General features: G+C 42.6%; 1 protein-coding gene across 1 annotated transcript in view; it reads right to left on the reverse strand.

Moving 5' to 3' along the window:
* stum (stum, mechanosensory transduction mediator homolog) overlaps positions 1-6003 on the reverse strand; it is a 40814-nt gene extending 34811 nt beyond the window's left edge. The window contains exon 1 of the mRNA XM_049589621.1: positions 5081-6003. Within this exon, the coding sequence (XP_049445578.1) occupies positions 5081-5291 (211 nt within the window). The 5' untranslated portion in view covers positions 5292-6003. The remainder of the gene's footprint in view (positions 1-5080) is intronic.
* Positions 6004-13272: the final 7269 nt, after the last annotated feature.

The raw sequence follows: 13272 nt of genomic DNA on the forward strand, positions 1-13272 counted from the left end.
CCCTCTCTATGCAACCAAAAACGACACATGGACATCTGAGGGCAATGACATTTTCAATGCTTGAAACAGACCTATCTATTTTTATATGTGAAGGGAGTATAAATGGACCCTTAAGCTACATTTGGGGACATATTTCAGTCTTAAGACCAGTTAATTGAGTATGGCTTGTCCAACTGGGGACAAGGCAGTTTCCCCAAGCAGAAAAAAGCAGATTTTTGGGTCAGTAATTAAGGTTGGCATTAGGGTTAGGGGGGATGAGGTTAGTCTCCAGGGAATTAAGGAAATTAATGTGAGTGTATGCAAATTCCCCAGAAATGACCTAAGTAAATATGAGTTTGTGTGTTTGTGTCTGTGAGTTTGTGTATATAAAATTGATCAAACCAGAGTGAGTGTTTGTGTGTGTCTTCACCAGATGTTGTTACATAATCTTACTATACACAGACATTCAACCAAGTGAGGGATTAACTGGAAATTAGATGAGGGGAGGACAGAGGCATCCTAACAATAGACAAAAATCTGGATCTGCATCAAATAGCCTACACAAAGTTAAGAGAATAAGACTGACCCACTTAGAAGATGAAAATCTTAAGATTATTAGGGTTTTATAAATACAACCACAAAACATTAGAAAGGTTCTCAATATAATGCAGTCCACTGCAAACTACAATCTCAGTAGTAAGTATAGAGATTAACACCTCTCTGACAATCAAAACTTAACATTGAATTGGCCACTGAGTTTATGTCAAGAATAAATATTGTATGTATGAAAACCCAAAGGGCAGACATACTGTTTTATAATAGGTCACATGATGGCATGGTGCCTTCAGCACAAGGGGTTATCTCAGGCCCCAGGAACGCTGCTCAGCCCTGCTTTCATTTTTCACAGTGGCCACTCTCGGTATTGCAGCAGAAAATCTCCTGTGGCCTAAAAAGCATTTTCCCCATTGACCGCCATTATAAAAGAGACGTTTGATAAGCAGCTGACAGGACATGTTGAACTGCAAACAAGGTCAAAATGACTCTTTCTATTACGGATTTTTTTCATCCATGAAGGTTTTTTATTTTTAAATCTTTCCTTGGGCCAGGAAAAGCAATTTTAAAATCCCATTGAGAGTAAAATAGACAGTAAAGCAGAGTATGCTTCAGAGCGAGGTAACCTTGTGATTGACAAGTCACTACCACAGCAGTGTCCTCAGATTCTCAGTCAGGTCCATCCATGGATATGTAATGATAAGTAGATACCAGACCCCAAGATGGCACCTATTCAGAGCAATGAATAGGTGCCATCTTGCCATCAGATACGGCGAAAAAAGTAAAGTGGTGTTTCTTCCTTTGGCCCTGCCCATGAGTTCCCGCTTGGTTCGTAGACCTTACACTGTGATGATGTTAAGGATTTTTAAATCACTTTTCACGGCTCAAAGAAAGTTTTACGGGGGTGTTGGTGGCTTAGTGGATAGAGCAGGCGCCCCATCTACAAGGCTGTTGCCGCAGCAGCCCGGGTTCGACTGCAGCCTGGGGCCCTTTGCTGCATGTCACTCCCTCTCTCTCTTTCCCCCTTTCACGCTTGTCTGTCCCATCAATTAAAGGCTAAAATGCCCCCCAAAAAAATCTTTAAAAAGAAAGTTTTACAAAATAAAAACCTCTATTCATAGAACTAAGACTCTTAATTGTTTGCAGTTTGAGGGGCCCAGTAGACAGTTTTATGGACATCTTTTTTACAGTGTTTGTCTATGGAGAAACTGCTTTTTGGGCCGCAGGAGATTTTTCACTGCAATAGTGTGAGTGGCTACTGGGAAAAATCAGACACAAGGCTTAGCTCCTTTCCTTGGGGCATGGATCTACCCCTTGCTCCCCTTCAGCTTCATCCTCTCAGTCATCTTCATCCGTCATTTCAAAAAAACAAGATGGTGACGGCCAAAATGCCAAGTTCCAGGTAGGGTTGGGTCGGTTCTCAGCGTGGACTCCGCTCCGCGCACTAGTGTCACACAAAAGACTGCTCGGCATGTATTTTTCACATCGTGGGGATTTTTCACAGACATTTTTACAGGAAACTACAACGCGGAAGTGTGCTCGACTATGGAAGCCCGCATGACTGCGGACATTCCTGGCGGAGTCCACTCCACTTATAGTACGCCCGAGTCTGTGAGCACCTGTGTCTGCCTCTTCGCCAAGCGCACAGCGAGCAGGAGAGAGAGGAGGGTGGGGGTGGGGCAGGGACTGAGCTAGGGGGTGCGAGTGCGCATGCGCCAAGGCCTCTGCTGTAGCCTGGGGAGTCGATAATGGCGGACAATTTAGTCTCGAAGAAATCAAAGAATGCGCCACTATGGCAACACTTTGAGCCAGACGAAGGAGGCAACCCTTGTTTGTACTGATTGAGTAAGCTGCAAAATTTATTTGTAAGGAATAAAAGAAACAACGTGTTACTGTCACTCTGTTGTCCTATGGTCGTTTTTTATTTTAAATGAGTCAATTGCGCCCCAAGTGGCGAAAATCCGGTATTACCGACTTGATGCGGTTTTTCACAAAAACCGGACCGTTTTTTTTTTCTCATACCGACCCAACCCTAGTTCCAGGCTTTAAAATGGTCGTCTACAAACCAGTGGATGATGTCATGGTGGTTATGTCCACCTTTTAGTCCAGTCAGTGCTTCCATATTGTGATCTTGAGTGCAAAAACCACAGTAAATGTGGTGATTAGATGGCTGAGCAAATGCCCAATGAACCTGCATCTTGGCCGCAGAGTGGATTATCTTCTATGATCTCAAGGAGGCAACTTGAGTTTATCACTGCGGGCTGATCAAGAGCTTATTTTGCTTGCTTTGAAATCGTGACCTTACTCCCAAAAAAGGAAAGGCTTAATTCAACTTAGAATTATAAGCAGAATCAACATTATTTCACAGCTTGAATAGGTGGAAAAACATGCCAGAATCCACGATGTATGTAATTATATTTCCCTGACACTGTCTAAATGTCTTCTAAAATTAGCACATCAGTGTCAAGATTTCTACCCGTGATAATTGCACAAATGTTGAGTCTGCCCACACTGATGCTGTCTCTACCTGCTGTGGTGATGTATCCGCCCACATCGATGATGACACTGCTCATAATGATAACACCTGTGATGAATTTTTATACCCGGTGTCATGTGATTTCACCCCACCACACTCACTGTGTGTATTAACACCTGGCAGACTGAAGCTGTGCATATTTACACCCTGACACTCTTATTATAACACGAGGTGTGAATGGGGTCTCTAGCTTTCTTGCCCTTTTTCCTCACATGTATGCATGCACACAGGAAAATACACACACATATACGCATAGGCAGATAGAGCTTTGAGTTATGTGTAAAAACGGAAGAGCAATGGAGAGACTTCTAAGTTGGACATAGTTCGTTTCCCAACTAAATTGTGGCACTGCGTGAGACTTTCCTTGCTATGTTTATGGTCACTCTACATTCCCCTCAGATTGCCCCTTGTGTTTGTTTATCTTGTTATTGGCTAAAAGTCAGTGTTGGTCCTCCAGTTTCACAACTGCTTGGTCTCTTGTTTTACTGTTTTCTCTCTATTTTCTTCTTAAAGAAATACTTCACTCACAAATGACCATTTTTATATCAATTACTCATCTCGTGTTACGTTGATTTTGTAAAGAAATGTTTGTTTTTCTCACATGCCTTCACGGTGAATGAAGAACCTAAAAGCAGAGGAAATTTTTAAGGACTTGAGCAACACTATATCAAAACATCCGTTCACAAACTGGGTCACAACTCATGCAGTATAATCCAAGTCTCATTCATTCAGAACACATTTATTTTCAGTAAAACCTTACTATTTATAACCATACTATTTAAAAGTGTGACTGTAAGTGTACCTAATATTTAGAATATTGACGTTAGGCCACCTACCTTGCCTAAGTGAAACATATCTATGCTTTTGTTAAAGCCAGACTCCACAGATAAAAACTGTAATTTTACCTTGCTGAACACAGGAGCTGCTGATCTACCATTGCCTCGATTTGTTTGTTAGTTTGTGTATTATGTGACTTTTGTGTTTTAACAACATCCCCGCCATTGACGAGATTTTTTTTGACAGGACACTCCCCTGCTATTGATGAGATATTCCGGCAATCTGTGTTGTCACTGCTATAAGATAGGGGGCACTGTTGCACATTTTTTTGAAATAGACCAGCACTGCCGTGTCTAAAAACAACCAACCAAGAAGATCCACTGGAAACCCGATGTTGTTTACAGAAATGTAGCAGCTTGTAAACTGCACGAAAACGCCTGTGCCGACGAAAGAGTCTACGGTTGCACAAGCCACGGAGATGTTGACGGACTCAGACTCCGACAAATCCTGTTTTGATCAAACATTCTGAATCCGATTTGGACAAACAAGCAAACGAGTTTGGTGAAACGAAACAGGATCTCCCTGATGGTGACAGTGACACACTGACGAGACGACCACAGAGGAAACTGAACGATCACTCAACGTGGTCCCACTATACTTCAAAAATGCTGGCGGTGGCTCGCAACTTAAAAATAATACTCTAGCGGGGAAAGTGTTTAGGCTTAGCTCGGATTCACCAAAGTCACACAATGACACAAACAAAATAGGTGATCGAGGCAGCTGTAGATCAGCAGCTCCTGTGTTCAGAGAGGTAAAATGACTGTTTTTCTCAGTGGAGTCTGGCTTTGAAGAGAGGATAGATAAATTTTACTTTATGTTCCATTTTAAATACTGAGGTTTTAGCATGTGTCTGGGAAATACTGAGCATACGACTGGGTAAATGAGACTTGGATTATACTGCATGAGTTTTTTGCTGTGTTAAAATTGGATCCCTGTAGCTTAAATTCATCAAGAATTTTCTGGTTTTGGGTTCTGCGTTCACGGGTGATGCTTGTAAGAAAAACGTTTCACAAATTCAAGGTTAACATAGAAATTATCATTTTTGTGGGTGAAGTATTCCTTCAACTTCACTGAGTTTCTGTCTGTCTCTCAGTTCTGACTTTTACAAGCACATGAACACTGAATTCAGAGTACATTACAGATGGGAAGAGGAGGGAAGTGTGATTCACAGCTTACCGAGTCCAGGTATGAAGGTGTTCAGAAACAGACAGATGACAGCCAGAGGGAAAGGCATTGTGGGTATCGCAGCCCGCAGAGGTCCCTTCTTCTCCCTGACCTCCACCACCACTCCTCCGCCTGCTGTTGGGCCTCCAACAGCAGCTTTGGCTCCAGGCTGGTCCTGGTCCTTGACACGCCCCTGCTCTTTTCCTCCATCTATCTGTGCCATCTCTCTGTCTGCCTCTCTTCCTCTTTCTGGTTTATGTATTAATAATGAAAGTGGTTGGTACTTGAGGTAGGTTTCTGCAAGTGATTTTTCCTCTCAGTCACTGTCCCTCTGGACTAAGTGGAAGAAGCTGAAAATGATCGATGTTGATTGATTGTATCCTTTGATAATAGATGAAATATTTAGCAGTACATCTCACAGTTGGCTCACCACCTACAGTAAGTCAGATTCACGAGCAAATAAATATCAACAAGTTGTCTAAAAGTAGTGTAAAGCTGTTTTAAATCTGCAAAAAAGTCTTCAAAATAACCAGAATTTGATTCTAATCCCGAGGAATACAATTAAATATCCTTTAATATTTCCCCAAAGTCAACTTTGAAAACCTTCACACTGATCCAGCTGTTGAAGTCCCACCAAGAAACAGTCAGAAGTAAAGCAAGACTTTTTCTTGAAGAAAATCTTGTAAAGACTGTTGACTTATCCTCATTTAAATCCCTTCACGTCCTTAAAAGTTCTCATCAGAGATCAGTGATATCTGCCATTTGTTTCCATGTCCAACATGTTGAATGAGTGACAGTTCCTCCAAGAAAAAAAAATCCTCGAAAGATGTTCAGCTCTTTTCAGTAATTCCCTCTGAAGTCACTTTCTGTCTTACGGTCAAATCACGCTCAACCCACACACCTCTCCAGGACAAAGAGAAAGTGCACACAACAACCCCCCTTTTTCTACTACGGCTCCCCTCTCCCTCTCTCCTTCTCTTCTTCTCTCTCTCTCTCCCTCCGCTCCTCATCCTCTCCCCCCATTTAAAGGAACAGTGCACCAATCTAACGTTACCACTCAGTGTGGTCACATTCAACAAGCCGTCCTTCAGTGAATAAGTGATTGAAGGCAAAAATTCATTCAACTCTCATTCAGATTGTTAGTGTATAGAATAGGCATGACAAGAGAAATATTTTCTATAGCTTGATGTGAAGAGATTGTAGTTCTGTTTGTTTCATTTATTAAATTCATTTTCACAGATATTGAAGAAAGGGATTAGTCTGTCACAATACTGTAGTAAATATTGTAAAACATGTTTTAAAACCCAGTTCTGCTCATCCATGTGGATATATGACTAGATTTATAGCTGTAAACACAGATAATGACAGAGACATAGACCCTATTTTGCATTGTGCAAGACAAGAAAAAGCATGTTGACCGATTGATTTTAAAGCCAATATCTGCCGATACCAGTGATATGCTAATATTATAGTACATCCCTACATTTAGTCCGTATTTGTGCACGTTTTCTGAAAGCTTACAGACACGGCGAAAGGAAGCAGTACCATCAGCGATTGTGGACGCACTATAGGGTAGTTCAAGTGAGAAAGGAGATGATGAAGACATTTAAACAATGGCAGAACAAAACAAATTAGTAATGTATAATAATATGTTGTAATATGTAGTGAAATTTGTGACAAAAATTCTCCTTCTACATGTTGGGATGTATACAGACCCTTTTACAATTAGTAAACAGTATGACGTTTATTGGTGGGCGGGGCTTAGCTGGAAGCAAAACATTAGCCAGCATTAGCTAACGAAGTCTTTTGGTTTGTTTTAGACAATGGAGGAAGATGATACGAGTGGTGCGTTCAGAAATACTCATTCCGTGTGTCGGAGCGCACAAACTTCAGAGTGGAGTCAGGATGTTTGGTTAACCAGAGCACCGCACTCTCGGAGTGGCAGAGCGCACTGTGAGCAGCAGAGCGCCAAGCTGAGTGAATGTGTGATTAAGTTAATCGTTAATTCATGTAGAAATATAACGCTCCATTTCTTCGATTAACAGGGCTCTCATTTTAGTGTAGAGCGTCAGACTGAATTTACGAACGCGCTGTGTCAGGTCACTCACTCTCCTGGACTGCGAGTGTTACTTGAATAAGTAAACACTGACCAACGGGACCAGACTGGCCGACCTGTATGCTCTCACTCAGTGGATGGATGATGTCACAGGAAGCCAGTCTTACAAAGGAAGGTGACACTTGAACTGTTTCCTCCAGTTTGTTTTGCTATGGAAGCTAACGTTAGCTAATGTGCTAAAAAGTTAGCGTTCCAGAGAAATCCAATATTCCTCTTAATCCCTCCCCAGTTTCTGATGAGGTGGACATGATAACCCTTAATACACATAACGTTATTCATCCCTACAACAGGAAATACTTTTTCCCCTAACCTGATTTTAATGATTGCCTCCGTCCAGTCCTTTCGTCTTACCATTTAACCATAGTTGTCTTTGTTTTATGGTGACGAGCAGTGGCGACTGGTATGTGATAAAATTTAAGTTTTGAGCCATAACTCCTTCTATTCTGGCTCCCAATAACACAACAAGACCACATTTTAAAATTCTTATGTAGCCCACAGCCCTGTGGGGGAGAGGCAGATTTTGCCTCTAGCTAGTAAAATGATGTAATCGTGACGTCGGCCCTAAAAGGGTCTATGGGGAAGGAAGATGGGGAAAGTACACAAAGATGGAGAGAGACAATAAGGAGGAATAAATCAGGACAAGGAGAAGAGTGAAGGGAAGCTTGGACAAAGTGGAGGTGGGATTATAAAAGATAAAAATGAGTGGAGGGCGGTCAGGACGATGGATGACAGAAAACGCTCAGGAGGAGGGGGAGCCGTGAAGGCAGTATCAATATCTCAGTAATTATTCATGCAACCAAATCCCCTAAAGACCAGACATATCTTTCTGTCCCCTCACCCACCCTCCTCCCTTCCTCCCTGACTTTCATTTAATTCCCTCTATCTCACTTTTTCACCTCCTCTTCTTCTCTTCACTGTCGGTGTGAGCTCTACTTCAACACAAGTGGCAAAAAAACACAAAGAAAATCAGTGCAACCCTGAAATTATTCTCAGCCTCTCTCTCTGTCTGTCTCATTCGACTCTTTCCCTCTCTCTCATCTCCGTTTGGTCTCCTAGCAACCCAGGAAGCTGTAGGTAATTATATGGAAGATATCGATCTGTCTTTCTCCCCCGTCTCTCTCTTAATTTCTGTTCAATTCCCACTTTTAATTTCCTTTTAATCTTCTTTTGGAACACAAATGATAGCTGCTGCTGCTGTAGAAGGTGGTTTTACTCCTCTTTGTCATGCAAAGCAGGCGTTATCATGTGTCTCACAACGAAGCACTCAGAGAAATCTGGACCACTGAACTCAGATCATCATTGGACTGTTCAGCCAAAGGCACGCAGTGTCATGTGCTGATGCTTATTACCATGACAACCTGATAAGAAAAGTTATAAGGCGTCCGTCTTAAAGTGACACGTTGGTTTTGAGAGATGTAGCACTGACTCAGACATGCACCTCTGTTGGGCTTGTTAGATTTACAATATAATGCCCCCTTCTGTACTTAATGGTGAGCATAGTGTGTGTTTATGTGTGTGTGTTTGTGTGTGTGTGCTCCAGATGACATCCCCTTGTGTCCTTCACCCTGGACTAGTTCATCACCACAATGACTCCACTGCTCACACTTTGTTTTTCTCTCGCCTTTCTTCTCCAGCTGACTCTTGCTGGCTTTTATGTTTCCCTGTTCTCCCTTTTCTTCATTTTTTCTCCGTAACAACACAGATATTCCCCAGACGAGTGTATCACAGCGGTTTGTGCTTTTTAGTCTGCTTTTTAGGAACAGACATGATTTTATTGTTCGGATAAAGCAGCAGGAACAAGCTCTTTTTGTGCTCGCCAACAGTGGAGCTTCTTTAGTTCAGACCGACTCATTATTTTGGGGTTTACATGTGTTCATGTATCACTACATCTAAAAAAAAATATACCAAATAAATCTGCCCTGACAGACACACACGTTTCTTTAGAGAAGGTAATAGTCCTTTCTAAAGCTAAAACTGAAACTTAAGGACTGTGACCAAGTACATTTACCATTGTAAGTATAGCTTGTTTGCAATCATTTGACTGTTATGAAGCATGAAATTCAGATAAAAGGCAGGAAGTGATAAATCCATATACTGTGTGAACTGTAAATAGAGGAACGTAGCTACACAAAAAGGTTAGATGAACCTCCAGGCAGCAGGTATTGTCAGAAAATTGAAACTCAGGTTGGATGTGATCCATACAAAACGAGGTTATTTTTCCCTTGACCCATTTGCCTGGTGTGAACATGATTGTTACAAATTACCTCATCCCCCAGACTTCCTGATCTTACTAACGTTAAACGGCTAGCCGATAGAAGTGTACAAGAGTCTAGCGGACTATGACAAGGTATTTTGTGTGCGGTTGGATCCATGGATCCATTGGATCCATCCATGGAAACAACTGCTGTCTTGTTTGTTGCAGGGTGAGTAAATGTGATTGAGTATAACTGTCTTTTACATTTAAACTCTGCACTGCTGTCAGGCTAATGTTACCTAACTACTATTAGCTAGCTATTAGCTACTATTTTGTACCTACCAGGTCCACCGTTCCCAGTGAAACAGTGGCCAGTGGCCCCCCAACAGGACAATGCACCATGCTACACCACAAAAACTGCTGACAAAGAGCTCAAGGTGTTGACCTGGCCAAATTTTTTGGATCCCGATCTGATCAAACATCTGTGGGATGTGCTGGTACCCCACCTCACGTCGTACAGAAATCAAAAGATCTGATGGTAACGCCCTGGTGCCAGACACCAGTTGACACCCTCCAGAGTAGGGATGGGTCACGATTTTCGAATTTCGAATAGTCGTTTTATTTTTGAAAAATCGATTTTTTAATGCGATTGTTACTATTCGCCATCTTATTCCCCCCTTTTATTTGACATGCAATTCAGCTCCTAACCGCACGAGGGCAGTATAGGATTGCTACAGCGGTGTGAGATGGGCTACCAGCTAGTTTGATGCTCTTCTACAAACAGGAGAAACATGCAGAGACTACTACAGTCATCAAAAAGTTCCGTGTGGAACAACTTCGACAAAATAAACGAAAATGAGGTGCAGTGCAAACTCTGTGAGGCAAAGCTTGCGTATCACAAGTCTACAACAAGTACGCACAGTCATTTGAGAGCGAGGCACACAGGAGGCAGTGAGGGACTGTAACGCCTGGGTCACACCGCCCACGGAAGCGCTGCGAATAGCCTCGAAGCGAGGCCAGTTTCCTTTCGCTGCCCATGTTAACTGATTGTGTCATCCACACCGGCGGTGCCGCGCCACGCGGCTCTGTGGCTGGCTCGCGCCCTGCAGTGATCGTTTCGGTGTCTGGTCTATTTTCTGCGCGAGCCGCTAAGAAGCCGGGTGACGGAGACAACAGCTGGGAGCAGAACCACTTGTCGACCAGCGTGGAGAAATGCGCGTCTGATGTGAACAGAAGTGCTCCTGCTCGTGCGAGAATTTCGGTGCGCTGCGCTTCGCAGCACTTCCGCGGGCGGTGTGGCCCTGGCGTAATGATGAATGGATCTCTGTGTGCGTGGCTCCGGGAGGTGGCAGGGGGGCGATTATTCGAAAAATTGTCGAATAGTTGCCATGATTTTCGAATAGTGTTTTTGCTTGTGCTGCCCATCCCTACTCCAGAGGTCATGTGTCCATGCCTTGACATGTCAGAGCCAATTCCTGTCCAGGCAGCACTCACCATGGATCGAGGGGTACCAGCACGTCCCTCAAATGTTTGATCAGATTGGGATCTGGGGTATTTGGAGGCCAAGTTAATGCCTTGAGCTCTTTGTCCCATTCTTCGGGTCATTCCTGAGCAGCATTTGTGGTGTGGTATGATGAGTTGTCTTGCTGGGGGGCACTGCCATCAACAAGTGCTATTGCCGTGAGGGGGGTATATTTGGTCTGCAATGGTGTTCAGGTGGGTGGAGTGCATCAAGTAGCATCCACATGAATGTCAGAACCAAAGGTTTCCCAGCAGAACATTGCACTGTAACAAGATCAGTGTTATTCACTTCACCCACCAGTGGTTTAATGTTTTGGCTGATTGGTGTATTCGGTGTATATTCTGGACTTAAAGTTATTTTTTCCCAATCTGATCAAGTGAACAGCCGCAGACAACACAAATCCTAGGCAGTTGTGCAGTGTTGGTAGTCTTTGCCTCCAGTTGCCTGCCCTCCATCTGGACAATGCATGATGTATGACTTCATTTGCAAAGGACCTTTGCATTGACAGTATCGGATCATTGATTATTGAATCAATGCATTGACCCAGATCAATGGATAGTGGATGGATTCTTGTATATCTTGAATTTTTTGACTGATATTTAATACTCTACTGTAAAACTTGGCGGCACAGTGGTGCAGTGGTTAGCATTGTCGCCTCACAGTGAGAAGTGTGGGGCTGGAACCCCAGGGTGGGGGGGCCCTTCTGTGCAGAACCTGCTTGTTCTCCCCATGTCACTGTGGGTTTTCTCTTGGTACTCCAGCTTCCTCCCGCAGTCCAAAGACATGCAGGTTAATTGGTGACTCTAAATTGGCAGTAGGTGTGGAGGTGTGTTAATTGTTGTTACTGTAAATTCTTCTTCTTTTATCCATCCATCTTCTAACTGCTTCATCTCACAACCCCTCAGATATATCTTGTGACCCTTATATTGGACACCTGTTATAAAGTAGTAGCTTTACCTCGACTGCCAACAACATTAAAATGCTGTAATGTTGCATCAGTAGCATACACAATCTAATAATGCCATTTACTATAATGAAATTCCTCACAGAATGAGTGCTTCTTCTTTTGATACTTAACTACATTTTGCTGATGATACATTTACTCGAGTAGGATTTTAATGAAGGAACTTTAATTGTAATGGAGTAATTTTACTACTATTAGTAAAGTACTATACTTCAGTACTATTACTACCACTACTACTGTATTTGTACGTTTACTTAAGTAAAGACTGAATACTTCTTCCATCACTGGTAACTGTAAAACCCTCGGGCTGCTTGCTTGTGTCCTCGTTTCTTTCTGCCACAGGTAGGTCATGCTTATATGCTAATTTAATAGGACATCTCCAAGACTCCTTTGGTTGTCTCATGAATGACTATTTTCACCTAACCAACAGCAAAATCTCAAACATTTAAGTGAGATACAGTGGCCGGTAAGCATTCTTATTTATTAACGTTGTGGCTGATGATCTTTACAATTGCAAATAAGAAGCACTCGAGCTGCCCTGATTTTTTTTTTCTCCCCACATTAATATGTAAATGTATGCAGCAAGGTCCTCCAAAGATCTAATTAGACCATCTCCTGTAATGGGTCACCTGTGGTGTGAGTGTAAAGCTTTTGACATGAGCTTTTGCTGAGCTATTGTGCTCATAAGATTTTGTATGTACACACACACATGGAGTAGCATGAAGAGTGGCACTGTATAAAAATACAAATCTGGGACACTATTTAAAGAAAAGCTGGGCGATGATGTCACAGCATTGACGTCATCTGAGGTGTCGTTCTGGGACAGGAGGAGATTTTCGGGTCAGTTTGTCAAGATATGTCAAGGAAGTCTAACAAAGTAAGAGCACTGGGAGTAACACTTGCCGCCTACTGTCTGATGTGTAGTGTTCGTCACATATGGTATTTTCCCTTGAGTATGTTTCATTTTAGCATTGACCCCAGACAGAGGCCATCTGAGAGGGCTTCAAGTTGTTCGACTCGGCACTTGACTCCATGACTGACTACGCTGTGGTTTAGCTGATGAAAAACAGAGCTAAGATACTGAAACATCATCTCACTGAGCTGCCGTTCTAAAGAGTGCAATTAAAAATGAGATTAAACAATTCCTCATTTATGCTGCAGTCGACACAGAGCAATAAAAACCTGGTTTTGGAAACTAATATGAAGCATTTACACTTTTATACAGAGAGTAGAGCGACATCTGCTGGCCACAACAGTGCATTACATTAAACTGCAAACTAAAGAGTTAAATGGGATTGTCGCCGCCAAGCACTTGTGATGTGGCTCAGCCAGAAACCACATCAGCTCTGATGTGTCACTGTTCAGCAGCAACGTGATGTGCATGAATTCAATGCAAAGAGACAAATAA

This window comes from Epinephelus fuscoguttatus, linkage group LG11 (assembly GCF_011397635.1).
Source record: "Epinephelus fuscoguttatus linkage group LG11, E.fuscoguttatus.final_Chr_v1".
Taxonomy (NCBI): Eukaryota; Metazoa; Chordata; class Actinopteri; order Perciformes; family Serranidae; genus Epinephelus; species Epinephelus fuscoguttatus.